At 34.9% G+C, this 17,579-nt stretch overlaps 1 protein-coding gene across 1 annotated transcript in view; it reads right to left on the bottom strand.

The window, feature by feature from the left end:
- The window catches only part of zranb3 (zinc finger, RAN-binding domain containing 3), a 346,469-nt gene that overhangs the window by 175,926 nt on the left and 152,964 nt on the right, over nt 1–17,579 (bottom strand). Inside the window, exons 6-8 of the mRNA XM_028806547.2 lie at nt 16,310–16,395; nt 7,569–7,740; nt 4,573–4,707 (exon numbers count right to left, since the gene is read on the bottom strand). Of these exons, the coding sequence (XP_028662380.2) occupies nt 4,573–4,707; nt 7,569–7,740; nt 16,310–16,395 (393 nt within the window). The remainder of the gene's footprint in view (nt 1–4,572; nt 4,708–7,568; nt 7,741–16,309; nt 16,396–17,579) is intronic.

Below are 17,579 nucleotides of genomic sequence, written 5' to 3'. Positions count from 1 at the left end.
GTTAAGTCACTATTTTATTGCTAAAATGATAACAGAAATGTGAAATCTACTTATATATCTGATCTTAATTATTGTGAAACAACCAAGTGGCGTCCGCTTTCTGAACATGAGCCGCCAAGGTTACACTCAACACAATTGCACTACTAAGTGCGCAACAAATCGCTGCTCATGCCTTTTTCCTTCCGACTTTGGCCGATCGCCCCATGCCATTTCGCAAACTGGCTGGCCAAATCCCGAAATCAAGGAAAAGATCGGACATTGGCCGGTCAATTTAAAGCGACATTGGCCATTTCCCGATTTGGCCGGACATTTCCCGCTTTGGCCAATTTCGGGTTTTGGCCGTAACATATATATTTAAAATAGCAGTGGCACTACCTCTGATTCCTGTGGAACACCACTCTTAACATCAGCCAATTCTGATTGGGTTCCTCACACCATAACCCTCTGCTTCCTGTGTCTGAGCTAATTTTGCACCCATCACCACACAACACCCAGAACTCCCACTTCTTTCAGTTGGATGCCCAACCTCTCATGTGGCACCTTATCAAATGTTTTCTGAAAGCCAAAATAAATAATACTTTCTCCACTTTGATTATATCCTTTTGTTGCTTCCTCATAAAATTCCAGCATGCTAGTAAAACACAACCTTCCTCATCTGAACCAATCCTGACTATGCCATGTGTTGCTCAATCTTATCCTTAAAGATTCCTTTCATTAATTCCTTTCATTAATTTACCTGTGATGAACGTTAAGCTTACTGGCCAGTAGTTGCTTGGATCTGCCCTGTCACCCTTTTCATATAACGATATATTTGCCACTTTCCATTTCTTCAAGATATCCCTAGTGTGCATGTACACCAAGGATCATGCAGGCAGTGTGGTCTAATGGTCAGGTCCCGCTACTGATATTGTGTGACCATGAACAAGTCACTTGACCTGCCTGTACTCCAAATGAAAAAAAAACAAACAAAAGAAATGTAACCAATTGTATCATACATGTGTAAGTCGCCTTGGATAAAGATTTTAGTCAAATAAGTAAATGCAAATGTTATATATGTACTCACTAACCTCTTATTATGTGGTCCTGATGATTTGTTTGATTTCAGCCTACTTAATCTAAACAATACTCCTCCCTTTATAATTTCCAAATCATTTAGTACCTCCTTAGTAGGCCTTTTTACTGCTGGGAGGTCATCCACTTCCTCACAGGTGAAGACCTCAGAAAAATGCAAATTTGGAACATCAGCTATTTTACTGCCTGTATTTTTTTAATTCCACTTTACTATTACGGATCCACTTCACCTCCTCCTTAACTGTTCTTTTACTACTAAAATATTGAAAGCATCTTTTTGGGTCATCTTTTGCTTTATCTGCTATATTCCTCTCTAACTGCCTTTTAGCTTCCCTAATATCCTTCTTAATGTTTGTTGTCATGCTCTCATACACCCTTACTATTCACATTGGAGTTATTGGTCTTATGTGCCTTATGCAGCTGTTTTTTCCTTTGCAGCTTATTTTTCAACTCTTTATTGATATATTCTATCAATAAAGTTCTATTTTTGAAATTTCCTACTAATTTCAATTTTTGGGATGTACATATCTTGCATTATATGTAAAACCTGTTTAAAACTGTTCCACTGCTCAACTTTCTCCTCACTTAAAAGATTATCCGAGTCCATCCCCTTAGACTTTGCTGCATCTGCTCAAAATTGGTCCTGCCAAAGTCTCCTCCTGCGCCACCTTAGGGATGCACACTATCTTTCTAAAGGAGCCATGGGCCAGGTACTCCAATTCTCTACTATAAAGCAGGACAGCTAACTCCTCCTCCAGTTCAACGACCCTTAACTTGATATGCTAGATCAGATGGCATCTCCTGTAGACAAAGCTTTCAAGGAAGACTGGCTCCTCCAAGCCATCATCTAAAAAGTCTAACATACAACAGGACACAGAGGAGAAGTAAAGCACTACAGCAAACAAACACATAGCTTGTTTATAAAGATAAAGGAATGCCATGAAACAGCATAACTTTAGGACCATACTTTTTTCAAAATCCACCCTATCAGGAAGGAATACATTCTCCAGAAATGGCATACTAAATTTGACTAAGCATGTTTAATATGTATTTTATGAGTTACAAGTACAACTTTTGTTCTCCTATGGTCCTATTCCTACAATATCAGTAAATACCACAATGCTAAACTCCTTTCTATGGATAGTCCTTGCTTCATTTTACCTGATATTTAACTTCATCACACCTTTGTCTAGCTTTAATTAATAAGTTTCATTTCAGCATATATGTAATGTATGTAAATAATACATGTATAAGGCAATTAAGTACTCCACTGTGTTCTTTAAGCCTATTTCCCACTTTAGGCACATTTATTACTGCTTGATGCATGCTAAGTATTCATTCAAAAAAAACAATGCTCAAAGCCAAACCATGGGATTAAAGAGCTGAGAGCTATCTTATAAGGCACAACTGACTACACATAGTAAGGTAGTGGGGCTGACCTAGCAAGCTTTTAGGAGATGAGCAATGACTGTGGGTAAAAAAACTGAATACATTTTATTGAAACTTCTGGCACCAACAAAAAGTATTACACAGTACAAATTGCAAGTAAAGCATAAGTAAAAATGTTCAAGAATTCAATACAGAAATGCAAAATCTCAAAGACATGTCAAAGATCAAAGTAATAAAACAAACACGTAGAAGAAGACTCAGTTATACTATATGCCTTTGTAAAATACAAGGCACAATGCTGGAGCAAAGAGCTCTAACCAGGCTCCTTCTGTTATTTCCCTTGCCACTTTCATCATGTGACTGCAGTATTATTAGTGTTGCACAGCAACAAACACAGATAGTAGCAGCCAGGGGCAAACTTCTAGCAAAAGGAGGGAATAGGAGCAGAACCAAATGTAGTACAATGGTTTCATAAGAAAACGAGTACTTACATCTCAGAAAACTAGCCTTAATAATAATTTTATTTGGTAGTCTAAGGCATTTGCACAATACCTTATTTACATCAATTTTAAAGCATGCAACTGTAGTTAAAGTAGGTTGATTCAAATGAGGCTTGCTGAAGATTACTTTTCATTAAAAGTATAAGTAAAAAGAAGACACAGTCTCTCAGGCTAGTTATGCACACAGTCAGTGGTCTTTTTCACTCTAGATAATACAGGCATAGTTTTGAACAGCAATTACAGAATTTTCACGCATGTTATTAGTGTGGATGGGTGACTCTACCTTGGTTTTTTTCTCAGGAAAAAGGGAACAGTCTGTCATTCCTAACCATCATCTAGGGTATTGACCTGTTTTGCATTTAAACCACTTGCATAGTACCACATTCTGTACACTACATTAACACACACTGGAGTGAGTGACAAAATGACATGACTACTGTAAACAAAAGTATCTCAAACTGCAGGAGAAAATTAAAGTGTCTGGACAAAATTTAGATAAACGTTTAAAAAAAAAAACCTTAAAAATACGCAAATTCCACCACTGCAAATGAAACAAGTGTTCGTTCAGTCACAGTGAGGAACCAGTTGTAACCTTCCCATCACCTTGCTGTTCACTTTACAATAGTTATAGGCATAAAGAAGGACTATCTAGCTGATGCACAATTGGCATAAGTAGTTCTTATTAGTGCCATAAAATGAACAATGTTTTTAAATGTTCTACTTTAATTCAGTAAGTATGTAATTTGCCTTACAATGCACATGCAGAGTAATGCTTACAGCTTTGCTGTTTCTGTTTAACTGTATAACTTCATTATTCAGTATGCATCAGACCTTATCTATAGATAGGAGGAGGAGAAAGAATATTAAATCTTGGTTCTTTTTCAAAAAAATGTATAAATCTTATATTTTAAAAGGCCAATTCACATTCCACTATTTTATGTCGCTCAAATGCTTTCAGTTGTAAAAAAAATAAATAAATAAATAAAAAATAGAAGAATAAATATACATAGACACGACACATTGCATACATAGACATGACTCATAGGGTATAAGTAGGAATTAATTATTTTATATTCTTCATAAGGATTCAGCAGGTAATTATAGCAGAAAATTTCAGATAATAGCAGAGATGTTAAGGTTGTAGGTAAGAGAAATGCAGACATGAAAAGCTGAATCAAGCAGGCAAATCACAAATAAAAACCAAAGAATCAGTACATTGGAATATTCAACATCTTTTGTGTTTTCCTAACTATTAACGTAAACATACACATGAAGCAAATAAAAAATTAATATGAACCCTGATTATGAAGAGATAAGCAGAACAAGCTGAATAACTATTTTGACATTCATATACCAGTTATATTTCTTTTATCAATACATGGCTATCTAGATGTTAGTTCAAGTAGCAGTTTCCAGGTTTATATTTAAACTCTCACACACTTTCTGACTTCAGCAGATGTTTGCAAAAGGGTGGTGCTTATACTGTTGAATAAAATGTAAGCTTACAATTAGCAGGTTGATAAAAACAGCTGAAAAAAAAACATTTGGTGGGATATGCTTCAGTTCAAGTTGAAAGTGACATGTTTTACCGATAAAGAGGTGCTTTCTGTACCTTGGCAATGGCAGTCTGTTTGTACATTCTTGTAATGAGCCCCATTACTTCAACAAAGGGGTTATCAATCCCTGCTGTACCCAAATTCTGTGCCCTCATTAATTTCTCCCACTCCTCAAAGCTGGCACATGCTTCCTATGTGGGAGGAAAGAACAGATTTTTTGAGCTATAAAGGGCAGAACAATTAATGGAACTGAGAATCATGCCCTACTTTTCTTCAGACAGAAAAAAAAAGTAAAAAATAAGATGAAAATTCCCAGAGATACCAGTCAGTTCTTACCATGAAACGTCAATGCATGGTAGGTCAGTCACATGTTTTTGCCAATTATAGAAGCTTGTGACAACCTGGGGGCGAAGATGGAAACTCTGCGCCAACATAATAAATCAAAGAGAGATAGTTGCTCTCAAGGTGAAATGTAAGTAGTATTAAGGAAGTAGGAAAGTCAGGAATTACACGGAAAGATTTGGGACACTGAATGGTAACTCAGGAATAAGTCACTACTTACTTTATTTTTTGCAACACTGTCTGTTTTATACACTACACGTTAACTTTTTTAATTATTGAATCCACCAATATTTACTCATCCACACATAAAACAAAATAATAAATAATAAATAGTTTTAAGTATGTTACCTATTTAAAGGCAAGTTACATGTAACAAAGAAAAGAGATTTACATTACCTTGAAACAGTATGCATCTCAACTGATGTTCAGTATTTCATAATGAATATTGTCAGATATTCAATCAAAATGTAATATTAGACCAAATACACCCTTAATTAATATGCTTGTTTATGACCTTATCATAATAGCTCATGAGTGTCACTTGGCCATTTTTTTGTCTAACCATTGTGATACACAGTTGTTTATACATTTTAGATGGCTTCATTGTTTCATAACCAGCTGTGCTTCAAATTCAGCTCTTGATTATTTGATCTAATATTCTGTGATATGATTGCACCTTCAGTGATGTCATTACTGAAGTCATTATGACCCTGCTGTAACAAACCAACCAAAATCAGAACAGTACCTCCACTATGGTTCAATTTCTGTAATTGTTAAAGGAAGTAAAGGTTTACCTTTAAGCACAATGGAGTCCAAACTTTTACTTTAGATCCTTCTATCCACAGAATACTGTTCCAAGCATACTGATAATCATATATAGTAAGTGTATTCTGACAAACCTTATGAAAGCACTTACAATAATATTAAAGAATACTGGTTTGCAATCTTGAAACGTAATCATGATTTCAATTTTTGTTAAAAGTCTTTCTGATAGTTTGTTTCAGAACACATACCTTTGACCAATTCTTTTAGAAATTGTGGCACATTTTATGCTATCTTTATTGAAAGATTTTTTCAGGATATCTACTACTGCAGTATCTTACTACTTTCACTAACCTTGTCCATTTGGACAATATGGTTCTGCCTGTGATTCAGCAGAGCCATGGACAATATAAATGTTATGTAGCCTCTTCAATTTGAAAGGCATCAGCCTTCCACACCCTCAGATTTTCAGAAATTTCATTTGACTAAAGCATCAAGTTCACCTAAAACATGTTTGCTAACAACTACACTCATAATAATAACCAGCCTTTATCAAAATTATATCAGACAGGGGTGGTCTTTATCAGGTAAGATTAATAAATAAATTATTCAAAACACTGACTCTAAATATCCATTTAATTGAATTCACTTTTGGTTGAAGAGGTCAGTACATTTTTCACTCCTAAAGATTGCTTCTTTAATTCCAACACACAAGGCAAATAAAAGGAAGACCAATCGTTGTTATGTTTTGCCTTAGACTTTCTTCTACATACTGTACAACTCACAAAAAATGTTTTGAACAAAGTTATTATGAAATCCATATAGTGTTCAGTACCTCAAAGTTCCCAGAGCTGTGCGAATGCTGCACTAACCATTGTCCAGTCATACTGCCCTACAAAACATATATAAATACTATACTTTAAGTGGGTGAAAAGCATTTTTCCTATTTCAGGAAACTCTATATAAAGTTTTAAATGCTAGTTTTCCATTTACAGTGATAAGCTGATGGAGCACTATGAAAAATTACAAATCAGAAGTCACTATATGTTCATTTAGTTATATAATTGCATTTAAAACAAAAAGCACACATTTGTACATATAAGAAATCTAATGTGACATTTTGAAATGTGTTAATATGTGGGAAAATTGCCTTTTTTAATATTTTTGAAACTCTCTTTAGCCAATCTAAACAACAGAAAATAAAAATAACCAGTGTTATGTGAATCCAACAGGGGTAATTTATTTAACATGAATGTCAGAAAATTGCCTTGCTAGTGTGCCGAAATCAAGCTTAGGTCCACAGTCCCTACATTTTTCATACTGACAAACAATCTGACAACCTCTGTAGGTTCTAATTATTCTCTACACACAGAACAATAGCTAAAAAAATACTTCAACGTATGAAATTTTTTTAATCAAGCATTCATTCCTAATTGACTTAAACCAAAAGAGTAAGCCTTGTATTTTACTATGCACTTTTAAGGTTGCTTGACAAGATACCAGATTAGCAAAATATTGATAGGATAAAAACGTGTTCTACTTCTTTATTTGACTAATACATATCAAGAGTGAGAAAGAAATTGCTTTTTTTGTGGTTTGTAGCAGATATCAACTTATGGCAATTATAATGCTACATCTTGCCTTTATTACTTACTTTGCAATATTTTCTCATTACCCTATACTACCCAAGAAATTTTACACAATCTATTAGGTTTCTTTGCATTGCAAGTCAAGCAATAAAAACACTCAAGACAAATGCTTACCTAAAGCTTTATAATGATACTGTGAATCATGGTAAAAAGTTGAAGTCTGAAACCACTGCCTAGCAACAGAAATAGAGCTATAATAATCAAATAATTAAATCTAAATATAGCCTGTTCTGTCTCTCACTGTACCTTCATACTCTTAGAATCAAAAGAATTACAGTAGATTTAAAAAATATTCTTACTTTAGCAGTTTCTTTCATAAGGTCAAAAGGAATACGTTGCCTTATTTTGGAAGGAAGCTGTGTTAAAACTTGATCTTTTAGGCGACGTATCATTATTTCATTCAACTTATGGTGTAACTCATCAAGGTTTGAGGCTCCCCTACAGTCCCACTGACGTTTGCTGCCAAAAAACCTGCAAAAAATTCAATTTTACATTATTTGCCAATAAATAACAATATACACCAATTATCCATCCATCCATTATCCAACCCGCTATTTCCTAACTACAGGGTCACGGGGGTCTGCTGGAGCCAATCTCAGCCAGCACAGGGCACAAGGCAGGAAACAAACCCCAGACAGGGCGTCAGCCCACCGCAGGGCACACCCACACCCACACACCAAGCACACACTAGGGACAATTTAGGATTGCCAATGCACCTAACCTGCATGTCTTTGGACTGTGGGAGGAAACCCACACAGACACGAGGAAAACATGCAAACTCCACATAGGGAGGACCCGGGAAGCGAACCCAGGTCTCCTTACTGCGAGGCAGCAGCACTACCCACTGTGCTACCGTGTCACCCACATACCAATTATTAACCATATAATAACAAAAAACATCACGTAAAAAAAGCACAAAGATTAAAAAGTAAGTTTTTTGTAGTTTTCCCTCTGAAAATAAAATAATTTGCAAACAAGTACTAAAACATTAAAATGTATTTTAAATCAGTATATTATAGCTTATCTATATTTAATTTTGCAGATACCATATACTAATATTTTAAATTATAAGCAGCACACACTGCAAAACAATATGTGAAAAGAAATATGGTGCTACAGCTTTTAGATGAATCTGCAATTGTTTGGGTAAGGCAGAACGGAATCGTAAACTTTATCTTAATAAGACTAGTATGAAACAGTTAAGAAACAATATTAATATAACATTGATAAACAAGAAAATTAATTATTGATACTGAATGTGAGTTTTGAATTCCCAACTTAAATGTAGGGTAATGTGGTGATTAGCACAGCTCCTTTGATCCCAACGCAGAGAGCAATGTCTGTGTAGAGTTTTCACATTTTTCCCTTGATTGCATGGATTTTGTCCAAGTGCTCTAATTTTCAACTACATTCCAAAGACATGTAGGTTAGAGTAATCAGTAGCTAAAATATGGCCCTAGAAAATTGGTGTCCTGTCCATAATTTGTTTCTACCTTAATTACTGTATATTTGATGTCTTCAAAGTGTTTAATTCATGCTTTTAATATATTTGAAAAATTTTGTTATGCAGCAAGATAAGATTAAATATTAATTCATTAATCAACAGCTTTATTTTGTGAAAAGTGGACTACTTATAATAATTTGTCTTTACATTCTGAAAAAAAAAAGAATTTCTCTCTGTGGGTGGTATTTTTGTTATTAGTAAGGCAATACTGAAAACTCTGAAGGTCTGAATTTTACTTTGGATGAGTCAATTTTAAATGCATGTGTTATTTTTGACTTTGATTTAACCTTCAGTCATCACATTACTGCATTGTGTGTTCCAGTCTAACAATACTGAAAAACTGACTACTATGATATTTAATGTTGAAATTTGTTAAGTGATAGAATTAATAAATACATTTCCTTCCTTCTGCCCAGTTCTGCTGAATAGGTTCTAACCCTGTGTCCCTGAACTGAATTAATAGGATTCAAACATACAGTAGATGATGGAAAGTTTGCTTCATTATGACTATGCACTTAAAGAATGATGTACATGAGTTCAGTCCTCTAGTTGTTTTCTTCTGCCTTTACTATATTTATTACAGTTATCATTAAATATAACCACTAAATAAAATACATATTATGACTTATCCTTTACTGGTTATGAAAGTTGATATGTAATTAGTAAAATATCCATCATAATATGATGGGCCAAAGCAAAAGAGAACAAAATATACATTTATTGGGATTTTCATTTGAATAATGTTGAGGAAATGGACACAGAAATTTTAATAGGTTCTGCCTCTTGTAAGAGCCAGTTTGCTGAGCTGTTGCTTGAGACCATCAGGTGGTGCAGTGTAGTGCTGCTGCTTTGCAGTAGGGAGACTGTGGAAGATTGTGCGTTCGCTTCCCGGTTCCTCCCTGTGTGGATAACGCTTTGAGTACTGAGAAAAGCGCTATATAAATGTAACGAATTATTATTATTATCTTGTATCAGTTTCTTCTTGTGCCTTGAATGGCATGGTTCTGTTATAACCTACACTAAAATCATATCCTTTCATTTTGACTTAAGTAAGAAACACAGGTAATGCACAGAGAAAACTGTTCATATATGACGAAGCAAATTCTAGATTTTGATTTTTGGTTTCTCTGCATATTTACACATAGATTTACCTTGCATTTATTGACACATAAAATGATTTATGCTTATATTATGATTTTTTTAAACCATAAGGAATTGCCTGTAAGGCACTATTGTATAAGGTGCTTTGTCCCTTCATTTCCTGCTTTGAGGTTTATGAATTTGTTAGCTAGAAAAATATAATATGTAATTGTGCTGAAGTATACTTTCCATTTCATTAAATTTACATTTTCAATTACAGGGATAAAGAATTCAGGGATCTATCTCAACAGAAATAGGTAAAACACAAAAAAAAATCACTTTTAGGGACTGAACTGCCAAACCTAGGATTTACAGTTCAATGTTTTAGCTAGTAGGGTACACTGGCTTCTACTCTTTGTTTTGCAAAGATTATAGAATGGGAGTTGACTGTTATAGCTGAAGTTATTTACTAGGAGTTTTAATTATTTTATATACAAATAATTATAAATTATTTTTACTTCAGATAACATTTGCTAAGCTGGTGACACTCAGATTTTTGACAATATACAGCTTGCCTGTCTAATAATACCTGCATAATGAATATAATGTCTATAATACCTCCAGAAATTGAAAGAACACAAAATTGCCTTTGGAATAAATGTTTAATTCAAACAAAAACTACTGGATCTAGTTTTCTTCATGCATCTCTCTCAGTTTATGGATGGACAGACGGACAAACAGACAGACATAACTTTATTTGTCCCAATGGGGAAATTTGACTTTTTACAGAATCTCTTTAAATGAATAAGTTCAGAAAAAAAGTTTTCATCCCAATTTCAAATGACGTGTATTAGGTGAACTCCTGATATGAATATGGCCTTTTGTGAGGTACAATGTAGGCCGATTCCTCATCCAGAGTTAGTTCCTGCCTTGTGCCTAGTGCTGATGGGATAAGCTTTGGGTGTCTGCAACCCCGAGCACAAATATATAGACTTCAGTATATTATGTTTTGCTAAAAATTCATTGTTTGTTTTCCTGAGGTAATAGAGGCTATTTTTAAAACAATATGTGAAAAAATGTATAAGTAACAAAAAAGGTGGCTCAGAAGTAGTGCTGCCACCTCATGGAGGTAGTGTACTGGGATCAAATCCCACATGTAGTTATTATTCAAGTGAAGTTGGAACATGCTACTCATATCTATAACAGTTCTCCTTCTACATTTTCTTCTTACATACCCAAAAACATTCATGTTAGTGTTTTTGTTAGTGATTCAAACTTACCTCTGGTACATTTGAATATTTACAGTATGTACACACAAGTGGGCCCATTGCTGGACTAGCATCATGTCCAGGGCTGTTTCCTACCTTGCATTCAGTGTAGCCATGAGTGGCCTGGCTCCCCAAAGACTTTAATTAGAATTAAATAGGTGTGAGAATATTAAGTTGTCAGTTAATAATATAAAAAAGATTTTACAATTAAGTGAATAAAATATAATGCATGATATCGATTTATTATTTTTATGAAATTTGTTTCTAACAGCAATCGGCAACAGCTTACATAAGGAAATGCCAATAAATTGTTATCAGTTCAAGAAAGAAACACCAACAAACTGAAAATATCCTGCAAATTCAAGTACACTTAATAAAAGCTTTGATCACTTTTTTCAGACATAAAATGTGAAAGATAAGAACATTTATATTTACTTTTGCATGTTTTTTAAATCATAAACCATTTTAATCAAATTTTATTTGAATAATGAAGTAAGACAAAGACTAATATTCCTAAGGTGCTACAACTACACCTTGGAAAATGTGTATTAAACCTTTATTAAATGTGTATTCTATATTATGGGAATTTTCAATTTTATTGAAAGCTTTTCTCAAAGACTAAAAGATTTAATTCTTTTAGAATAAATACTTAAAGTAAGCCAAAATCTGTCTAAAAATATTAGGTTAAAATTGCTGAACAGATTTTAATCACATTATATTTCAAAAAACATTATAAAATTACTGCCACAGAAAAGCATTTTGAAGACAGGTGTACTTCAGACGTACTAGTATGTAACATTTTTGCAACTGACAAAATAATATGCACATAAATTCAACCTTTCTTTATCATTTAAAGAAATTCAGGTTATGGAAATCTTAAGGCAAACACCTAAACAGACTCATTACCTAAGGGTAATTATGCATTTTCACAAGTAAAATTCAATCTTCTCTCACAACACTTTCAAATAACACCTTTCTAGAAAAGAAAATGTTTAAAACTGCATTTTTAAAACGCTGACACAATAATCAGCAATCAGGCTGAGATGATTCTATACACCTGAGGCATTTATTGGCAACTCTAAGATGTTCTGCTCTACAGTGGCAGTTTAAAAATGACAGGGTAATAATCAGAAACACACAACACTGTCAATTTAATTTTAACAAAAAAGATTTAAAATAAAATGTTTTCGTACTGTATTACTATTACTTAATTTTATCTTCTTCTCCGTGACAGATCATCTTTAGACTCACTTTGTTGTATTCCCTATATTCTCCATACTACTTAACCATACCTTCTCAATTCAGCTTCTCTAACTTTCTGACTAGTATGTATCACTACCTTTCTCCTAATCTCTTAATTTCTTATACTGTTCCTCACTGAGACAATCAAAGCCAACCTCAGCATTCTGATTTAAGTTTCTTTTCCTCACTGCCTATGTCCCTGGATCACACATCAACACAAGTAGATCTTTACCTTTACTTTATTTGGAATTCTTAATTAACATATCACTGTGGACACTCTCCCCATTTCTCCATATTCTTCAGATCAAACTTGCACTGTCTTCTATTAACAGGTTTCTCCCCTCTCCTTCAACTTCTGATCATGACCTCTGATCTTCCAGCATTGATTTTAAATACTCCCTATTTCAGGTTTCCCAGCACTCAATCATTCTTCTCTACAGCTCTTTCCATAAGTCCGTCATGATCACAAGGTCATAAGCATGTAACAATTCCTAGAATTCAACACTCTTGATACTAGCAATAAGAACATTCATGAAAATGACAAAGAGGAAAAGGCCAGTCAAACTCTAATGGAGACCTGCTTGCACATTAATCACTTCTGCGTTTCCATAAACAGTTCATACCGATCTCTCACATACTGTATAATGATTTACAATCTTACCAACTTTACTGGAACCTTCCCCATCCTTATACATCAAAGCACTAGATTGTTTGGGACTCTACTGTAGGGTTTTTCCAGATCTATAAATGTGTAATACAGCTTTTCAATTCTCTCTAACCATTTCTCCTGAAGTTGTCACATAATAAATGTTGTATCTGCTATTCCTTTAGCTTTAATGAATACTCGTTTCTATGAACGTATCTCACAACTTATCCTTTTCTCTTTTACAAACTGTTCCATTAATTTAGCCTCATATTTCTAAATAAAGGGAAAAGTGAACTCTGTCTCCAAATATCTTACATCTTTTCCATGTGGCACACAGCATTCAGCAATTGCAGTAGGTAATTCTTTCCCCAGTGCTTTCAGCATTTTAATGTATATCCCTGTAGGTCCAGGTGTTTTCCTGCCTTCACCTTATTTAATGACTATTTCTATCACCAGTCATTCTACATTCCAACTATTTCAAGCTTTCCCATAATGGTCTCTGTATTTAACTCATACTCATAATATTCTCTCTATCTACTTTAAATATCTCTTTCCATTTGCAGAATATTTCCATTAACATCCTCAAATATAAAGCTTATTTCCAGATCGTTTTTGTTGTTTTCCCCATCTTTGATATCTTAAACCTTTCTCCTTCTCCATTTCCCATACACATCCTACACTGTCTGTGCTCTTACTTGCACTTATTCTTCATTTCTCTCTTTATCTTTCTGTTTATCTTCATGTATGGTTCTTCAGTTCCCATTACAGTATATGTCTCACTTTGTATTCCTTAAAAACCCTTAATTTCTTCCTGTACTTCATCATTCCACCATAACCTCTACCTTCCCGTCTGTGACAACCTATATAACTGATTGTTCCACCACTGTCTTTTAATCCTTACATGCACAAATTTCTCATCTCTCTTTATATAATTCCCCTCCATTTCTTCTGGAAGTTCCTAACTGATTGTTATTTTCGTATACACTTTTTAAACTGTTCTCTCTTCTCTTCATTCTTATCCCAGATCTTAAATCTGTGCATTTCCACATCTTTTCTTGGGCTTGCTCCTTCATATCCATTAGAGGTGCAAATGCCAATACCACATTTTTAATTTAATTTCCCAATAATAACCTTATTTTACATAATTTATCACCAATCCTGACTTCTACCACCTTATCCCTCCATTTTCTCCTCACTGTAACATTTCATTTATTCTACAAGCAAAAATAGTTTAAAACCATTCTGTAACACCCTATGACTTGCCCTCTTCCACCTTGTTTGCTATACAGAAAATATAGTTAATTTATTCCTCTTCTCCCTAACACATCCAGAACTTTCTAACCCTACCTGTCATAGATTCTACATTCAAAGTACAAACACTAAAAACACTACTACTACTATTCCTACTCCAACTCTTCACTTGTTTCTTTAGCCAAGTTGTGTTCTTTGTAGTACCCTATAATCTACTTATCCCATCACTATGGGGACCTCAGTGCACATTGTCTGCATGGAACATCCTAACATTTCTAACATTCCTATACTTATCCAGCATGGGGAACACTTTGGCTTCCAGATTTATGACATACCCTTGCTGACATCAACCACCATTTTAAGCAGTGGGCCGATGCTTTGACTAAACAGTCTAACTTCAAGACTGCAACTTTCCACAATTTTCAGTGGTAAGCCTAACCTATGACTAAAGAGTTCAAGATGTAAGCCAAACACTTTCCTTTTAGTTGTCTTTTATGTGGCAGAATTATTACACAGACATTTCTGCTTTTCTGTAGGGAGTTTCTTTCTCTTAGCTAATATAATCTGAGTTTCATGTGCCCTCATTTGCAAAAACCAGGGACATGTCAACGATAATTTGGTAGTAGGATTTATTGTCAGAGCTTCATCTGTATACTATCATGAATGTGATAGCAGTTTATAAAAAATATAACAATGAATATATTACCAACTAGTCTGTGTGACCTGCAAAATCAACCTTATCAGGTTCAAACTTCACTACTGAATCACTAAGCAGAACAAACAGTAACAATAAAAAACATTAATACATTTGTAAACTGTATTTTAGGCATAATTATACCATTAATCCTCAACATTTGTGTGTTTAATTTTCATAACTTAAACCATTTGTGCGATTCTATTAGTAACCTCATTTTTACTTTCATGTTGGCAGCTGTGCCTATTCACAGGCTTCGAGTATGAACTGTGGAGAAAAAAAATAAGTGGCATAATGTGTGCAAGTTTGAGGAGCAGCTAGTATCTTACTAGGCACTTCAAAGGTCTTGTTTCACCCTACCTTTGTAAAGAGCCCTCTGAGCATTTGCTGTATATTTTCATTGCTTTGCTTAAAAAAACAAGTCCTGTGTTGCAATTATGCCCCTAGAGCACTGAAAATTCCTTTAGGCTCTAAGCCTAAGTATGTAAAGACAGTAATGTGGCTTAGTGAGAAAATAAAGGTACAGTATTAGATAAATTTTGCCCTGGAAGGTTGGCAGCAGCAGTCACGGGCATGTTTAATGTTAATAATTTGGTGGTTCTTTATATTCACAAAAAGAAGGAAAGCAGAGGCTGGCTAGAGACACTGAGGCTGCAGATTACATCATTGATCACAGCCTCAACTTGCCCCCGCTATGCTGCTATACTCCAAGGCCCTTAAAGATCACAAGTGGAAAATGAAGCAGACATTGTTGATGAAATATCTCAAACCAGTGCATTCTTCATGATATCCAATGCCATCCACCAGCCATGAAGGACACAGTGTCGGAGGTGATTTTGAGACCTCGCCAGTCTCAGTGTCTTCAAATAGCAGTGACTGAAGTTTTTTTTATTCAGATGTTAGGACAAAAGATCATAGAATTCTAGGCAATGACTAGTGAGAAAAAAATGCTTTGCATGTTACGAATTTTACTTTGTGTACTGCATTTTATGGGGTATTTCATGACTACTGTGTTATGAAAAGTCCATATTATCATAAATAATAGTGTTTAGTTATACAGAATTCTATGCAGAAACTTATATTTTAAGCAATTTCTAGATTACAGTTTTTGGAGGCCACAGGAACCTAACCTTATTTTCCCATTGGTTCAATGCATTAACATTCACGTCATTGACTTTCACACTGTTTTCTAGCAATGTTACTCCCGTGATAGCTGAGGATTGATATATATGTGTACACACACAAAATGCGTTTAAAATCCTTGGTGTTCACACTCAATCTATACTACAGTTTAAAAATTATGTTTATTTTTCCTATTGATTTTGTTTACAATTGCTTAAAGATGAGGATATTACCTTACATGTGCATTGCAATATTTTTTTGCAAAATCAAACCATGTTCCAAATTTCTTGGGATAGAGGGCATCAATCTGCATAAAAAGCTGTAAGACGACAAAAATAACAATAAGAGCATGGTGTTAAATTCAAATAGACACTCAGACCAAAAATGAAGGAAATAAACATATATTTTTGAGACTAAAAGACTAAAGGCACAAATAAATCAAAAATATTTTGATTCATGCTCCTTGGTAATTACCTATAAATGAGAAATGAACATTGCTTCTAACATTGATGTATTACGTCAATTTTATGTCAAATTAGAGGAATCTACACTATCAGTGGTCTAGTGACCTGCATCCTGCTTACAGAGGAATCAAAGGATTACGCATATCCAAATCTGTTCCTTAGAGAGTCGCAGTCAAGGTGGGTGATGGAACAGTATTTACGGGTGACGCTGCAGTTGCGATCTGCTGGGCCAGCTACTTTGAGTGTCTATTTAAAGCTGATCCTCCCACTAGGATGATAAATGTCTCTGGGTCCATGGTTCTTGAGGCTGATCATGTAAACTGTAGCTGTAAACTACCCAATCTCATTGAGATTGCACAGGTGGTGAACCAGCTGAGCATAAGGAAGGCTGGAAGAATTTGTGGTACCTGGGGTGAAGTTCTCCTGGCTAGTGGAAAGACTCTCCTCCAGTCATTGCAAACAATATTTCCTTCCATTTCGTGGACAATCACAACTGATTGGAAAACGGGACTTCTCGTCCCTATCTGGAAAGGGAAGGGTGATTGCCAGGATTGTGGCAAATACAGGGGGATAACACTGCTCTCTGTGTTGGGTAAGGTCCTTCCTAGGGTCATCCTAAAAAGAATCCATGATCACTTGCTCTCCTACCAGCAACTGGAGCAGTCTGGTTTTATGCTTAAAAAGTCTACCATCAACACTTCCTGGCACTGTGTGTGCTCATCGAGTGCAAACATGAACATCGCCAGAGTTTTTGGCAGCCTTTGTCGATTTTGGTAAAGTACAGTAATCCCTCGCTATATCGCGCTTCGCCTTTCGCGGCTTCACTCCATCGCGGATTTTATATGTAAGCATATTTAAATATATATCGCGGATTTTTCGCTGCTTCGCGGGTTTCTGCGGACAATGGGTCTTTTAATTTCTGGTACATGCTTCCTTAGTTGGTTTGCCCAGTTGATTTCATACAAGGGACGCTATTGGCAAATGGCTGAGAAGCTACCCAACTTACTTTCTCTCTCTCTCTCTTGCGCTGACGTAGGGG

Source organism: Erpetoichthys calabaricus, chromosome 8 (genome assembly GCF_900747795.2).
Source record: "Erpetoichthys calabaricus chromosome 8, fErpCal1.3, whole genome shotgun sequence".
Classification (NCBI taxonomy): domain Eukaryota; kingdom Metazoa; phylum Chordata; class Cladistia; order Polypteriformes; family Polypteridae; genus Erpetoichthys; species Erpetoichthys calabaricus.
Note: the sequence above shows the minus strand (reverse complement) of the source record. Positions and strands in the feature narration are given on the sequence as shown.